This window comes from Euwallacea similis, chromosome 8 (assembly GCF_039881205.1).
Source record: "Euwallacea similis isolate ESF13 chromosome 8, ESF131.1, whole genome shotgun sequence".
NCBI classification, from domain to species: Eukaryota; Metazoa; Arthropoda; class Insecta; order Coleoptera; family Curculionidae; genus Euwallacea; species Euwallacea similis.
Genome location: NC_089616.1, coordinates 508,356 through 525,406, shown reverse-complemented (window position 1 = coordinate 525,406; position 17,051 = coordinate 508,356). Strand labels below are relative to the sequence as shown.

The window sequence follows — 17,051 nt, the reverse complement described above, 5'->3', positions numbered from 1 at the left end:
AGCAGTGTCCTCAATCCAGAAGATCGCCTCTAGCCCCGTTACTATTAGAAATAACATGAAATATCGCCCATATACTGAGACTTTATTTCAATGCTTTCATACGAATGTTGCAGACCAAGCTCACAGCACATTAATAATTTAGATCTAAAGCTGCAAACGTTTGCCTATCTAACTAGCTTTCGCACTCTGCTAGTAACCCAGATCTCTATAGGTGCTCAACTTCCAAGAAAGCTCACTCTATTTTTCACAGAGCGGCCAATCGCGGCAATCAGCCCTAAAGAAGGATCTCTGCCCAATCAAAATCCTCAAAGGGGCACCTAAACCAAATCAGTGGTTCATAAGAGATTTGATTTCGAATTTGATCTAAAATTTCAGCGTTTCCATTTCAATTGAGCATTCTAATTCGCACAGACCTGCATGCAGCACATACATAAAATATCTGTGTTTTACATTTGAAGCTAATTTCTGCCACTTTTCCGGGGCAAGTTGTTGTACCTGGAATTTCAGAAAAATTATCTGTATGACGTCCTATTTACCTTACTAAGAATAAGCATGTCTAAAGAAATGATAGCATTGATGTTATTTCACAAAATAGGAAACGTGCACATTATAATATCAGGAGAATTTTTTTTTCTAGAAGAAAAAAAGAAAAAATGAGATAATAAATCATTATGGAGGGCGTGATTTTCCCTAAAAAGAAGAAAAGTGAATAGGGATTTGGGAAAAATGTGTACGCTTATTCCTATGGTTACTTGATGTAAGTACGTATAGTATTTTCAATATCAGTTGAAAACCTCGCCTATAGAAGATGAAACACGATTCAAAATCAATCACAAATTCCTAGGTACTATCTGATGACGGACCCTATAACATTTTGCATGTCTAAAACAGCGGACCAAATAAATATTGCCTCGGCCTGGGTAGCGAGACAATGAATGTTTGAGATGTGCCACCACTGTGCACTGAGACCGGTACTTGCAGATGTAGACAAATTGAAACCAGTGGCGCCGACAAAGGGCGTTTAAAATTCAATTTTTGTTGCCTATTTGTAATGTTACATAGTTAAATTAAGTCATTCCTAGTTTCATATGTATACTTTTCATAGGATTAATTGTATTATTACTAGCGTATTGATTTGGTAGGTATATATTTGTTCTAATTAAACTTACACGTGCAGCGTCAATAACTCATTTTGAATATTTATGACTGTTTAAAGAAAGAAAACAAGTATAATTCAGTTAAAAGTATTGTAACAAGACTAAAATGTGAATTATTAAATTATCATTGTCGACGATTTATTAGGTTATTAAGGAAGAAAATGTAGTATAATATTATAGACCTTAGCTTTGAAAAGGAAGCGACTTCTTGAAAATTTAAGCAAATCAATGATGGGGCCGGAGATGTTATTCGAAAAATTATCTATAATTTTTATAAAGAAAATACGGTCAAAAACACATATTCCAGAGGAAAATACAAAAAACAAAATTATTAGGCGTAATAAAGTCTTCAAATTTCAAAAAGGAGTATAAGGACATACAATTTTGCAGTTATCACTCTATTATTGCAGTTTTAATCCAATCGAAATAATTTAGAATATTATAGAAAAAAAATTACGAAAGAAAAATAAGTCACCAACTTTAAATAGTTCAGTTTTCGAAAATATTCGGCAGGTAATAAATGAATTAGACAACATAGTGTGGAAAAACTAGTGTTGCTCACATTATACAAAAACAAAATAACTATCACGTGTCCCTTCCTGCTGCCTCAATAATTATTCAGCCGAGCATCGATAGTGACTCCACTGATGATGAGAATAATGAAACCTATATTTAATTAAATTAAAATATATATATATATATATATATTTATTTAGTATATTAACCTACTAAACTTATTTGTTATAATTCAAAAATATAGTTTCTGTTACGCCTATGTCCTGAATTCCTTTAATGTATGCTGGTAAGATGTTTTTTTTGCAGTTTCAACTAATAATAAAAATACCATCCCTACATATATTATTTGAAAGAAGCTCATTAAAATTTTTGTTCTTATAACAATTTTTTCCTAGATTCTGAAGATGGAACTGAAGATTTGTCACCGAAACATTAAGAAAAGTTTTCGTCTGAGCCCTTAGTAAAGGATGGATGTTATTTTCAGTTAGTTTTAACTGAGAGTAATGTGCAACCCCTACGTGTGTGAGGCATTATTCCCAAACAAGATAAAAGGAAAATTAACATTTGCAAAGTGACATAGCTTTAATTTTAATAGAACAGAAGCGAACATGGGATAACAATTTTAGCACGTGAAATTCTATGGGGAACGTTAAAAAAGTACTGTATAGGGTGATTCAAAAACAAATTCTCTCGTAAATTTATAGAAAAAACATAGTGAAAAGCTAGAAATCTAGAGTTCGATTAGTGTTAGAAGCTTTAATGGCCATTATAAATACCACTTCATAATTTGCTGCTGGAATATAGGACCTCTTTAAATATCCCAACCTATTTCACTCGTTTCCTGAGCAACAATTAGATTGTTGTTCCTCATCTATGAGATTGAAATAGAAACCGCTTTTTCCAGATTTCGAACAATCTCTAAAACAGCAACACCAAACTAGCTGGAACCGAAACATGCCCCTTCTATAAAAAGGGTTGGAGGGTACGTGTCATAGGACCGCACGTCCTGTGGCCATCGAGTTCAACGTGACGCACAGAAACCGCACGACCCATGTTTATTTTCCACCAGAGGTGTATAATGCATCAGAGACCCATCGCACACAAGACTCTTCGCTAAATAATGTAAAAATTCGACAATTTTTCTGGCAAATAAACAGATTAATTGAATCGATCAATGATAAAATAAGATATAATGCACTCGGTAAAATCTGAATTTCGTATCGGGCTCCATTCTTATGCGTCCAATTTGTCATTGCCCTGGAAGTGGGAACCAGCGAACATCTAAACTGACAGGAACGGGATATTGAATTGCAGATGAGCGAATCACTTAGTTGAAATAAGTTCAACGTAAAGCGACTATCTGCACCCTGACTTAATTAAACACACCAGATATCTCATGCCCATGCTGGAGGTTTTTGATAATAAGTATATACAAATTTCAACACCGCATAAATATCTAAGCATTTAACTCCTCTCAACACTGTGACTATTTGTTCAATATATTTAAAGGAATTAGACGTCGTAGCATGGAATTACCTGGAAAGAGAATGTGGATAATCCAGTTATTAATGAGATCACGCTTGAAATTTTAATCCCGAAAATACATGCATAGACAATAGAATCCGTTATGAATGCTCTGAATATAATATGAATATGCACTTTCCTATAAACAAAAGTATACTTTTGTTGCCTAACTATATGTAAGTATAAACGTATGTAAATTTCTTCTCTACCTAGGAACGCCTGAGGAAATCGGCCTGGCACGAAGAAGAATCTCTCAAATCCCCTAAATTTACATCCTGTCTCGAAAAGAGGGATACGTGTCAACAACATGACCCAGATAAAAATCTCCCAAAGTCAGTGTGTTCGTAGGTCAATAACCCGATATAATTCAGCCCTAACATCAGCGGACAACACCCCTTACGCGTGTCTAAGGGAGGTAATGGGAATGTCCCACTCATATGGGTAAAATTTATTTGCCCTGACGTCCCATTTCCATTAAATAGATGTTTCTTGGTGTTAGTGGGGACAAAAACTTTTAGGATTTGCCTATGATATTAATGGTTATTCATAATTATTATAACACAGGAAAGTTTCGATTTTTCTGACGTAAATATTGCATATTATTTGTTGAAATATTACCTCTAAATCTCCAAAATTGTCATGGATCAAACGATTTCCAAATGTGGTGCAAACACGTACTTTTTCGGAGAATTTGCTCAAAAATTCGAAAGCGAACGTTCAGTGCGTAAATAAAGGTCGAATGTTATCAGGAAGTTCACGACATCAAAAATGTATGTTAATGTACAGCTGCTGGACATCTACACACGTACCTGAAAAGAACCGTTAATTTTCACCAAATATGAGACACGCTCACACACATGACATGTACAGCTTGTTAATAAATAACAGTTTAACAATAAATAAATATCATTTATTACCATTAAATTACGAATAAACTGAAAACTAATCGCTAAAAATATATTTTATTGTCTTAATTATTCTCCGATATTTAAATATTCTCCAAATTCCAGAATACAAATTTGAACACTTCTCAAAGTGAAAGATTCTTGGATAAACATTCATAATGTTCGCAACAAGTTGTTCTCGGTTTTCAGGGATTTCCACATAAACCAGACTTTTCAGGCATTCCTAAATAAAATAATCGAGGGCATTTAAGTCTGATGACCGTCCTGGCTAAGCAGCTGCATCAAATTGCCAGTTGCGGTTATTTTGGTTATACGTTATGGAATAATTTTAAAAACTGACATGTTTCTAGCTGGGTTATGATCGAACTTAGGGCATATGTTCACTAGATATTTTTAACGTTAAATTGCTTACATTCTTAGGATATGGCACAGACATCACGAGATAGCTTGTGTAAACCTGGGCATTAGAGGTTCAGTGCCATATGCACAAAATAGATTTGAGTTAAACATATTTTTTGGGTGCGAACTAGTGCTCGGCCCAGTGCATACCCTTCTTCGTTTAGTAACAGTTTATTAGGGGCCTCAATCAACTTTTCTTTTAAATGAGATAATCCGCCTGATTACGAAGGGTAGCCACTCCAAACAACCTCCCTTTCTTTTGAACAAACCTCACCCAATTACCCAATGGCAAATCTTCCAAATTAAGGCACAGCAGCCTTCGAGCGGACAATAAAATTGCGTCGCCATCTAATAAAATAATTTGTCGGGGTGTTTAAGCTCGGAATTTCTTACAATGTTTAGTCAGATGTTGATAATGCCCTCGCCAGCAGTGGGGTCGTTATTTTTCACGTCCTCCCTCAAAAAATCAAGGCCCCTGGAAGCTGCGAACAGGAGATAAGCCCGACCGTCGTCGCTCCAAACGTCAGGAGCTTATTTCAGGTCATCCGCCATGTACGGCAATTAGTTATTGTTTATAATACATTTTTTGAGGTCTTGCCTGAGGTTTATATCCGTGAATATTTCAACGAGGCACAGCTGGGCTTCGCAGCTTATACGATCTCTATTATGCGAGGAATAAAATATTCCTGAGACAAACCTTCCCCTTTCTGGAATCATTCGATTTGAATATGTCGTTATGTGTGATATGACTGCTACTACAGAAAATGTTGTTCTTCCTAAGTCTCACCAGGACCGGGTTAATTCTCCTTATTCTCCATACAGTCGGATGAAATAGAAGACGAAGCAATGGGCTGAACTGTGCCTGCACCACATGTATTCAGATTAACTATAAAAGAAAAGCATCGTTTCTTACTGAGTTTTAACGTCGAAGCCCATTTGGCTTTGCTTGAATTTTCCGAAACAGCTTCACCGCTACTTTATTTTTATACGTTATTGCAAGAAAGCTAGTTCCAGGTTCAGGTCACATCTTACTTTAACAGCACGGCTGCGGATTGTCGAAATAGTTATTGTTTTCGATGCTTTAAAATAAACAAATCGATACATCTCCAGTGTTCACTTAATACATTCAATCTGCTCACACTACGTGAAATCTCTTCAGACATTTGCGCCCATCATCACCACCTTCTCACTTCAATCGATTCCTTTTATCTAAGTTTAATTAAAGAATTTCTCCGGAGCTTGGAGAAAAAAATTGGGAAATAAAACGCTTTCGAGGATTTCGTCTCTCGCCGCGTTTCAGATGTTTATATTTAATAAAACTTTGGTGCGTTTCGGCCTTTATAAAGTGCAAAAGCCAAAATTTAAATTGGATTTTTGTTGAGTGGCATTCGCAATTACCCAGTGAAAACCAACACTCTCAGTCGGTGGGAAAGACGTTTTTATTTGCCTATACGTGTTATAAAACTCAATTTTATAATTCAGAGATTTATACATTTTCTGTATTCAAGGTCTTTTCTTGCGGAGACGGCGGACCACTTTAAATTTTGTTAAGCAAAGTTTTTATTGCTCGGGTTAATCAAGAAGGGCAGTAAGATGGTGGTAGTTTTTAGGGCAATAGATAATGGTAGGCAATAACGTAATGGTTAATTGGCAGATAGGCTGCATCTTTTTGATGGAGGAGCACACAATTGTCACAGTAAACAAAAAAAGTAGGTTGTTTTATTTTTTTCCCCCGAAGATTACAATAATAAAAAAATTATGATAATTAAGTCGGTGAAATCGGGCACAAATAATTTTTTTTCAAAAAATTAGAAGTGTTGGTTGGCAAAGTCTTGGTTAAGAAGATACAGTGTGTGCAGTGTGCGGTGGGTAGTAGTGGGTCGGGCTTAGTTGTTTCATCATTAGCTTATTTTGGTCTCGCCGTTGAATGTTCTTTTCCTGAAATTGGAATTCCTTGAGGAGTTTAGACACTTTTTTTTGTTTCCAACGATGTTTTCTTATCATACAGTGAACAAAATTATGTTATAAAAAGTATTAGCTTTCCCATGTGAATATTCAGAAACATAATAAAATGTAAAAAGAGTATGTTAATTGAGACAAAACGACTATCTTCATTGAGAACTGCTACCACCAACAGTGGAACACCCATAACCTTGCTACTTCCGTACATCAGGCAAACTTACCTCGGATGGTCACAGTTACATTAAAATATTCCACCGAACAAAGAAGAAGTCTCTCGTCGTCAATCTCTGAATCCGGGCATCTAAAACGACGAGAAAAAAAATCTTAAGAAAGGCATTTCATGGGGAATTGTTACTATTGCAATTTATGATAAATGAATCCAGATTTACCTCCAACACATCGCAAAATGTCGAGGACCAAATCCCACCCTACAAGAATCCAGACGTCATCAAAACTGATTGAAAGTCTCGGACAATAAAGTGTACGTGCTTTCTGCATAGCCTCAGGATTCCGGTAGATGGCGCACGTATTTGAGCATAAATAACAAACAATTTTAGGAGGCACGTTCCAGTGATATTGGGGAGCGACGGCCCTGCAAGTATTAGAGCCTACAGAGCCAAAGATTCCTATTACTTTAAGGCTGTAAATCCTGAATTTTTGAAAAGCTTCATGCCAAGGGATGGCTGTTTTAATTACATTGAACCCTTTGTGCAAAGAAGAAGGATGATGGCGTTTCTCAACGAGCCGTAGTTCTCCCAGAAATAAAATTTTCCATGCATTGCCGAAGATTTCTTGGAGCACTGAGCAAACATTTGTTTGTTTACGTTCCCGAAATGGAGACGTAAAATCGTTTCCGACATAGCCTAAAGCAACAAATGGGATATGATAAAAGAACTCGAAAAAAATTAAAAAAAAAAAAAAGAATTCATTTTAGCTGAAAAGCATGGTTTTTATGACCCTCTCGATGTAAAAAAAAAACTTATGCTTGCTAGAAATGCGAACCTTTTGTTTCAGAAAGCACTCAATCATTGCATTCCACAACAACTCCACCACAGTCGACAGCCATTAAATAATCACTCCCATTACTCCACATAAAGAGTTATTCCGTTCCATTTTACGCCTCCTCCAGATAGATTCGAACGAAAATTGAGAACGTGTGTTGCTGATCTCGTGATAGATGATTTGAAAAGGAATTACCAAAGTTTACAACAAAAGTATATAGTTTTACCGGGGGAAATCTCCAGGCTATCCCTCGAGATGAAAGATCGGTCACGTTCCACGATACAGACGTATATGTACGTAGATATATAAAGTCTGGCCAGGCGTGAACGCTGCGGAAGTTTGCTGAACTTTTCTGGACTAATATCTACTGAGATTCTAAAAAAACTTTGCCAGAGATAAGAATGGATCAACATTGAAAATAAAATTAGTAAAAATGCCACAGTCTCAAGGGGGGATACAAATGAAAGGGAAAATTAGCGAGACAAAATTCATTTCGGGCTCAGAAAGTTAAAAACGGGGACAATAAGGGCGAATGTGTCCAACGCATCCCCTGGCGTTCATTAGAACTAATTACTATTTTCTTCACACTCGTGCTCCCAACGATGGTGCAATAAACGCAAAAGTGTCCACTCGGGAATATTCAGCAATAGAATTTCATATGGCCACTTTTTTAGAGCCCTTTTTGTCCCTTAGAGAATGTCTATTAAGCGTTGATAAAAGGTTTTCGCGAGATCTTATCCGCGCTACTTGAGAACTTCAAGTTGTTTATAGTTGAGATAACACGTTTAACCCTCCTGTTTGTTAAATTTATACTAAAGTTTTAATCGCATTTATAATTTTGCCACCCTTTCGAAGGGAATTAAGTTTTTCCTCGCCGTTTCTCACATAGTAGGAAGGTAATAAAATACCTGCGCAGGCTTGAAGGGCTGAAGTTTCTAAGATGTATGTACACTCTCATTAGGCTTCTTTTCCGCGAATTAATACAGAATAGCAGATAGAAAACAGTATAAGAGAAAGCCCTATAGAAATTACCCGTCTTGTCACGCAGGATTGCGTAGTTTTCAATTAATAATGTGTTGAGCCCCTTCTATTAACTTCACACTCTATCACTCGTGGTGACATTGATTTCAGTAGACGATTCATGTCGTCTTAACGAATTTCCTTTCGAGCAATCAGTAGCTCCCACCAGAGAATTTTCAATGCCTAAGGCGGATCAATTAAATTTCTTTGTTTCCATCCCATAATTTTTCATACACAGTCGCTTGGCGAGAGATCGGGAGATCGGGGTGGCCATGACAAAAGTTTGGTCTAAATATTTCTATCCCTTTTTTGTGCTGCAATTTCTATGCTACTGAGTATATTTGGACACATCAGTGACCAGATTGCTGAATCTGGGGGGTAGAACATTCTTAGAAATGATATTAAAACGACTTGAGTGAGTAATATCAAAATAACAACAAATGATTCCAGGGAATGCGCTGCCCTGATACCAGGCATGTTTCTCTTTGTTCGTCTAATTGTTTCTTATTCTTATTGAGCCGTTTTCATCCAAGTTCTCATTTAGTCATTCGTAAATTGTCACAAGTCTTTTATCCCGCGGTAAAAGACTAAAAGGCTCTCCCCTGTTCCAATTTTGTTTCCTTGTTGGTTCGTCTTATACAGAATAGAGATTAACAAGTGGAGGAATAAGTTTAATATTTTCACGAAATTTTCAATTTGACTTAAAAACCTGAAAAACCAATGTTTTATTTCGTGGCTTGACTATTTTGTACTAATGCTTGTCTTGTCAAGCTTTTTAAAACAGTTTTATATTTGACAAAAATGTATATTGTGGCTCATTAACTCGCTATTTCATCATCATTAGTACTCCATTATTCAACTATTAAAAAAGAGATGAGAAAACGTACTTTAGAGTCATTCGACATACTCAACAATAATATCTTTTAAAATTAATACAATAAGCTCTTATTGAGCTTGTTACAAACGCTATCAATTTGAGTGTAACGTGTCCATCCATTGACATCTTCCAAAGGCTTGTAGTTTTGGACATTGCTAAATTATGTCCATTGAAATTTATGATTTCGACAAGTTCTAATTGTAACGGTTGAATCAATAGCTTTTTAGCTGCACACTAATGAACAGAAGGACTTTACATTTTGCGTCAGGTTTGTTACTTCATTAACTATGATTGGTCGGGTTCCCACGTTCCGTTCAAACGTTTAACTTTTAGCTTCCTAAAAACTCCGGCTGCTCCAGTTAGGATCCAAATTACAACCCCGTTTTCTTTTGACAAGGACCCGGCACGCACACTTTTGTTGGTACGGGCAAGCCCGTGCTTCAACGTGTGCTTATCGACCATTAATCCCCAGTTACATCGACCTCGTAAAAATTTTCCTGGCTTACCTTTTTTGTCCCTCATATAACTTCGTGACATGGATACAGCATATTCGTTACTTAACATTATCTTTCAATTTTCTAATGTTTTCCAAATATAGAGAAAAGTACTGTTCATTCTTCAGTTATATGAGGAAAATTGCCACATTTTAATGTTAATTGTCTGATTGCCAGGTTCTCTACATTCACTAGTTAAAATGGTTAAAATCCATAGTGTTAGTAATGAGTTGGAGAAAATGTTTTGCACAGTATGGTTTCAACAAGATCTAATTGTAACAATGACATTAAACCTTAAATTAATGTCTTTTCAGCTACATATACTAATAAACGTAAAAGAACTCGTGAGAAATTCTTACACTAAACCTTCTCTGTTATCACCTTCTTGAAGAAATTTGCCATTGATAATGAATTATGTCAATCAAGGTGCTTTATCTCGTATACAGCATGGGTAGTCGTTTGTAAATCTCCCAATGGAATATTTCACAATTTAATCTTTGTTTCATATTATTTCTCTATCATTATTAGTTGAATCTTATTGTTGACAATACGTAGATGTCAAATCATAAATTGAATACAAATAGCCTTGCGATATTTCCAAACCGCCACAACGCTTCCAAACAAAGCACAAAGCAACAAGCAGTTTTTTCGTCGATGGCGTTGTAGCCTTGACGTGACGGCGTTCTCCATTCAATGGAAAGGGACGTTCACTCGTAAGATTTCCCCGTTAACTCGGCTCTATCTCTTTGACGACGGCTCCCGATCGATGGGAGTGCGTGAGGCGGTGGCGCCCGATTGGCCGCACGTTCGGCTGCGTACGGCCCTGCACGCTCAAAGGGCCGACGGCGTTGCGTAAGCCCTCTCACACCGAAACAGACGAACCTGTCGCGCGAACACACACGCAACAATTCTCTCCTTGTTGCGGCTTTTCGTCCCGACGACAACAAAACTTTTTTGTACCTTTTGCGGAGCTTTTAAACCCAACACTGTCTACTGGGAACTTGTTGACTATTGCGATCCGGTGGAGCTTTTTCAAACTTTCCATATGGTGCAAGTTCTGGAGATGGTGCGGTCCAATTCGCTCGACTATTCCACGCAAGTAAGCTGTTCCTTGTACCTTTTTTTTTCTGTGTGTGCGCTTGGCTTTTAATTGGGTTTTATTGATTGGGCTTGTTCATTAACTTAAGTAGTTAGTTAACTTAATAAGAGACATGGACGCGCAATAAAGCTCAGGTAAATGGCAAGTTTCGGACGCTGTTAAGTTCGAGGAAGTGGATGTTCTGGTTAGTTAAATTTTTTCCAAGTTACAAGTTCTATTAATTTGTATCTAAACAAATTTGGTTAAGTTTTGCTAATTTATTTCCTACTTTAATAAATTATTACAAGTTATCGCTGCTTTTGACATCATCTCTCCTTACTCCGTCTTTCCCCTCGGAATTCGATGAGAAAATTTACAATCTTTAAGTAAAGACTTTCGCGTAGAAATGTATATTTAAGAAGCGTGCTAATTTTTATTCAACTTCCTGTATTATCATGTATATGTCACAAATGGACCGATCGCGCCAGCTGTAAAAAGAACCTTTGCTCTATTAAGATCTTCAAGGGACTGCCAAATCGAATTAATGCTACGCAACATATTTAGTATTGACTTTGACCTAAACCGTTACCATTTCAATTGTGAAATACTGTGTTTTCTTTATCAGGCCTCGTAAATGCATAAATAAATGACAACAGTAACTGTAAATGAAATAAAGTAGTGCAAATCAAAATTTTCCGTTCTATGAAATTTTATTTTCGCCAGTGTTTGTAATTCATTATTTATCTTCAATATTCCATTAACAAGTGTGCCAGATATGGAAATATGGGGTTTATGACGTTTTAAAATTAATTTAATTCGAAAAAATCCAGTACATTAGTTCCCATTTTAATGCATGAAATGTCAATGTGTTATATTCTGAGTTCAGTTAAATTTTCTATAATCCCTTTTTTCTAGTACGTACGAGTATCAACACAGAACAAGTTTGCCAAAAAAAAACATCATTTAAAGCATGATGGCATTTATGAATCATCCCTATATCTTTGACCCGAATCCAAATTCTTGTGCTTCATATTTACGAATTGTGTTTAAGTAGCAATCCTTAGTAGTCCTTAAGTAGTGGTCCTTGTTATTTTCATTGCCTATCAGTGCTATCGGTCATTGTTGAAACATATCTATTTTTTTTCGTCTAATGTCCAATATGTCGAAATGCTGGCAAGTTTAGCAAGAAGACATTTTCCGCGGAAAGCAAAAAAACTTTTAAATGATTTCTAAGCAGGCAGGATGTCCCAATTTCATTTGAACGCTAAATATCATCGCCTTGATATGAATTAAGAATCAGGTAAAATTTAGGAAAACTGCGTGCTACAGGGTGAGTAAACAGTGCAGTTTTGGGCATAAACTGCAGTTTCTTTAATGGAGCTGGATTTTTTGTAATTGTTGTCTTTACTTATAGCGTCAACTGTGTTTGAGTAAAAGTGAAATTTATTGGAAAATGAAACGCACCACTAACTGCTAGTAGAGAGGCCAAAATATTTATCCGTCATCCAGCTTTTCTGTTAAGTCTTCCGCAACGTCATCATCTTCTCGTTTCAAAGTCTTTCCAACTAAGAGCCTAGGTCCTTATCATAGTTTCATGGCATCAAAGTCCAGACTTCAACGATCATTAACTCCTCGTTGTTCCCCGCCAAAAGTAACTTTGTCGGTATACGTAAAAAATCAAAATTTTTCGCACGCATATATTGCATTGAAACCGTTTAATATTAATTTGAATGCTTTGGTATTGAAATATATGGCAATGTATCAACCCTCAGGCTTCCAAGCTGTAACGGGTCCACTATAGGTCTATGACCCATGACTCATCTTTGCATCACGCTCTGTTGCACCCTGATATTAAAGATACGACTGTGTCCTAGGGCAACCCTGAGGGATTAATAGCACTGGGGAGTAAAGTCTATAAATTAAAATAAATATGGCAAACAAAGAAGAAACATATTCCAAGAATTATGTAATGTTCCAACCTATTACTGGCGCACATATTGTGATATTAAAGGTACACGTACAGACATAAACAAAAAGAGAGAACACATTTCGGTTGTGGCGTAAACAAAGCTCAAGTGGGAAATAAACACGTGTTTCCGTGCGTTATTTTTAATATTTTATGAGTGGTTTTTAAGACTAGAAGATTATTCCAAGCTATTTTAAACTCTCGTGAGGGCTTCATTGTTGTAATACCGAAGATTTCCTTGCATGATATAAATCCAGCTCCTGTCGTATATTTATTTCAAATTTTATTTTCAACTTAATGCGGATAAAGTTATTCACCCCTCGCTAAGTTCATTGTCATTGGGGAGAGCAGGTGCAATTGAATCTAATACGAAGGGGTTGGGGTCAGTTTTGTAAGGGACAGCACCCTGTCAATTATTGCGTTATACATATGTCTACCTCAGATTTCAGGAGATGATTTTTACTTAAACTGGCATCACCCCAATCGGCCACTTTATCTAATCTCCTGGTAATTGCGACACATACGTGTATCTGTGTATACATGCATCGATAACAAGATTGATTAGTAAAAGCTCATTATCAGACATGTTGCTACATTCAGATAATAACCTGTGTTAAAGCATTGCAAGATATGGGCATTGGGTCGATAGTAATGCATACGTAAAGTTCGATATTCTTTGGGGGTTCTCGTTTGTTATTATTGCGTTCGAGTTGGAGCAAGAGCAAAAATCTTATTTCAAACATTATCTGAAACATCGTCGATGTTAAAGCGCTCCTCGAGGTAGATCTCCGTCTATAATACGTTCAAAGAAATAAGCATTATAGGTAGTGTACGTTCATATTATTTGCATATCGAAGATTCGACGTATATAATCTCATTTCCTTTAAATTTAGTTGAATAGAGAATGCTTTGGAGAAGAGTTTTAGGCCCTGCTGCATCCGAATTGTTCGGAGAATTTAAATTTGCTTATTTGCTCTCTTTCGATGAAAGAAGGTTTGAGTTTGATAGGGCTTTTGAAATGGAAATGCCAGGGATAGCTTTGCTGATGAGAACTGGAGCAGGTAGTGAAAGTAATAAATTAATAAGGAGAATGACTCTACGATGAAATGAATGATTAATAAAGCAAACCGAAGTGAAGGCAACAACATATCAATAATTCTCCGGGAAAGCGACACATCTAAATCAACGAAATGAAAAATCGGATATCGTTCTGCGAGTCAGCCGAGCGACTGGGGACTTTTTTTTTATAAAATTAGTCCCCTCCTGCGTTTTATATACGAGAGCAAACCCTTATCAAGATGCGCCTGACAACCGCTCTCTTTTAATAAAAGTGAAGTGTTGCCTGAAAGCATCTTTTCGAATGACCACGCTATATTGTGGCCCTTCGGCGGCCGAAATTACTTTTATTCATCGATTTAGAAAGATTATTTTGGAGACGTTTTTATTTTTCCTGTCCCGTCTTGAACGCTCTTTCAATTCGACCATGCTACATGGAAGCAGGAATTACGCTGGATGGAGTGGATATTAATTTTCAATTTGTACGATAGGGGTCCAAAGCATCTTCAGAGTCAAGAGGGATGTTTTTCTCGAGGGAAAACATAATATATTGAGGAACCAAGTTCTTCTGCTTCTTCTACCTAATGTTCGTACATTTTAACAGTATAATTTCGGTATGTGAGGTTTTGGCTTTCGAGCTCGCTTATTTTGGTTATTTAATTTTTTGGGGTTTGTCACTATGAGGACGACGGAAATAATAACAATAATCGAGAACTCTCGATGAGCAGGAAAAAGATCTCCTCTGCACTCATAAGGTTGACTATTGCACATAGTTCACCCATCGTCTCAGTTATATCCAGAATTAGAGTGTTCGGTCCACTAAACATTCATTCAATTTAAGGAGAGAATGCGACTCCTCTTAGTAGGTCACAGGGTTGATCATGGTTCACTAGTTTGGAAATTGCACGATAGTTATAGATTTCAATTTACGTGCATTTATTCCTGGCATGTGGAAAAAGACCAATTTTGAAACGCGGCAACTAACTCGAGATTGTCTAGACCAACTGGGAATTTTTCCACATTAACAAAATGTTAATTCCAGAGTTAGAGACTTGAGTCTTATTATAACTCATTTTCTCAATGCCATCGATCAATCAGTCCCCCATTTAAAACTCAACGTCTAAGTCAAGACTGTGTAGTTCACCATTGAAGTACTTTTATGTATATTAAGACGACCATCTAGAGTCTAGAGCCAAGTTTCAATATTAGCTAATGAAATTAAATCGAAGCCTTAAGAAAGCTTCGGATTAAGGAAAACTCATTTCGAACATAACCTCAAGACAGGCCGTTCCGATTTCAAAGAGTTCCCGTTTTGAAGGTTGCTTTAATTTGGGACAACTCGGGAAAATTTATTTCAAATTTCAATATCGGAATCTTGAGATCGCCGAGGGCAAGTTGCAAGCTTTTAACTTCGTAATTAACAACTTTTTGGTATAGTTTTAAAGCGCAGAAGTTTGATGCGTTGCATTGTTGCTAATCCTCTCCGAAAAGTTTCCAAACGAAGTTAGCAATTTAGCTTTAATTAGAAATTACACAGGTGCAATAAAAAGGCTAGATATGCAATTTTTTATCAAATTTCTTTCAGGAGACATCGTTCTGTTGCCAATTAGATTTCCTAAGGAGAATTTGACCTAAAATCCTCTAATTCCCCTCTATGAGCTCTGGCGATAACCGAAAGTTATCCCCCAGCCATAAAGAGGTTAAAGCTCCGGATTGAGGCTGATTCTTTTTCTTTTCACTGCAGAAATTTTAAGAACTTCCAACTTATGTAGGTCAAAGGGGGACTTTCTCTCTGACAAGCTTCTAATCTGGATGTTAACAACCCAACTTCCTCGTGTAAAATCGCTTTTTATTTCTTATTGAATCATTCGAGGACGTTATGAGTTTTCGTAAATGAAAATTGAACAAATTCTATTGTTGTTGGTTTATTAGTGAATAATTTAAGTGCGAAATTTGCTTTATAATCTAGAGAGAAAATCTCTCAGAGAAAAAATTTAATTTAACCAAAAAGCTATAGTTACTTAGTATTGACTCCAATCCTGCAGCAAGGATTGTTTGATGAGCCTGATTTATAATTAGATCTTCAATTAAAAATTCTATTAATCTTTGAAATTCTTAGGAACCTTTCAGGTTTGTTGCAAACTTCCTTACAGAAGTTCTGGTTATTTATTGTTAATTCAGATGTTTTAAGGAGAGTTCTTTAAAGGTTTTCATCTTCATGTACTTATTGCCTTCGTTCATACTATTAATATCTGAAATGATTAAAAAGTTTTCATGTTCAATATATGTTTCTGTGAAAGAGTGCTGGTTATTATGGAATCGAACCCTCTATAAGGAGATTTTCTTTTTAATTAGACGATTCTCGAATGAATATTGTCACATTTTAAATAGTTCGCATTTAAATTAAATCACCTATTCTCCCACAACTTAACGCATTGACCAACTTCTATCGGACAACTTATAGCCACCAATTTATTTAAAGAAACTTAACAAAAGCGATACCATGGTTAATTTATCTAAACATCAGGAAATTGCGGCAATAAAACACTTGATAAATCGCCCTTTTTCGTGATGAAACACATGAAAATATTCAGTTTGCATCGTGAATAAGTGATAATATTGAAGTTGCAGCCCCACATTTGGAAACACGTTATTAGCTGCTATTAGAGCAGTTTTCATACATTACACTTGTATTTAGTAGTTTTTATGTTAATAGAAATGTTTTTTTTTCAGATGAACCGCCCTATCCAAGTGAAACCAGCGGATACCGAAAACCGTGGTGGTGAGTTGAACTTTTGTGTTAAATATTGTGGCTCAGTGTAAATGTTTCTTGTATTATAATAATAACAACCATCAACTAACTGGACTTAACAAAAAAGGACAATAAGAATCTAAAAGTTTGCATAGTGAGTCCAAAATTTAAAGCAAAATTCCACTACTTGAGGTCGAAAGTTACCAACACCGAAATTTGTTTTACAGATTTTGAGAAAGAAAAAAGCGCAAAATCAGGCTCGTTTAACCGGTTTTATAATAACGGGGATGGTACCGGTAAGCATCGACGTAGTTAGAGAAATTTCACAACAATTTTACGATTT

At 36.2% G+C, this 17,051-nt stretch overlaps 1 protein-coding gene across 19 annotated transcripts in view; it reads left to right on the top strand.

The window, feature by feature from the left end:
* The window catches only part of bru3 (bruno 3), a 318,409-nt gene that overhangs the window by 241,082 nt on the left and 60,276 nt on the right, over positions 1-17,051 (top strand). For 14 of the 19 annotated variants that reach the window (XM_066392862.1, XM_066392856.1, XM_066392858.1 and 11 more), the window contains 2 exons: positions 16,690-16,738; positions 16,936-17,004. In XM_066392862.1, the coding sequence (XP_066248959.1) occupies positions 16,690-16,738; positions 16,936-17,004 (118 nt within the window). Of the gene's footprint in view, positions 1-10,758; positions 10,956-16,689; positions 16,739-16,935; positions 17,005-17,051 lie in introns of those variants that run through there. The other 5 variants (XM_066392861.1, XM_066392852.1, XM_066392865.1 and 2 more) reach the window with 3 other exon arrangements.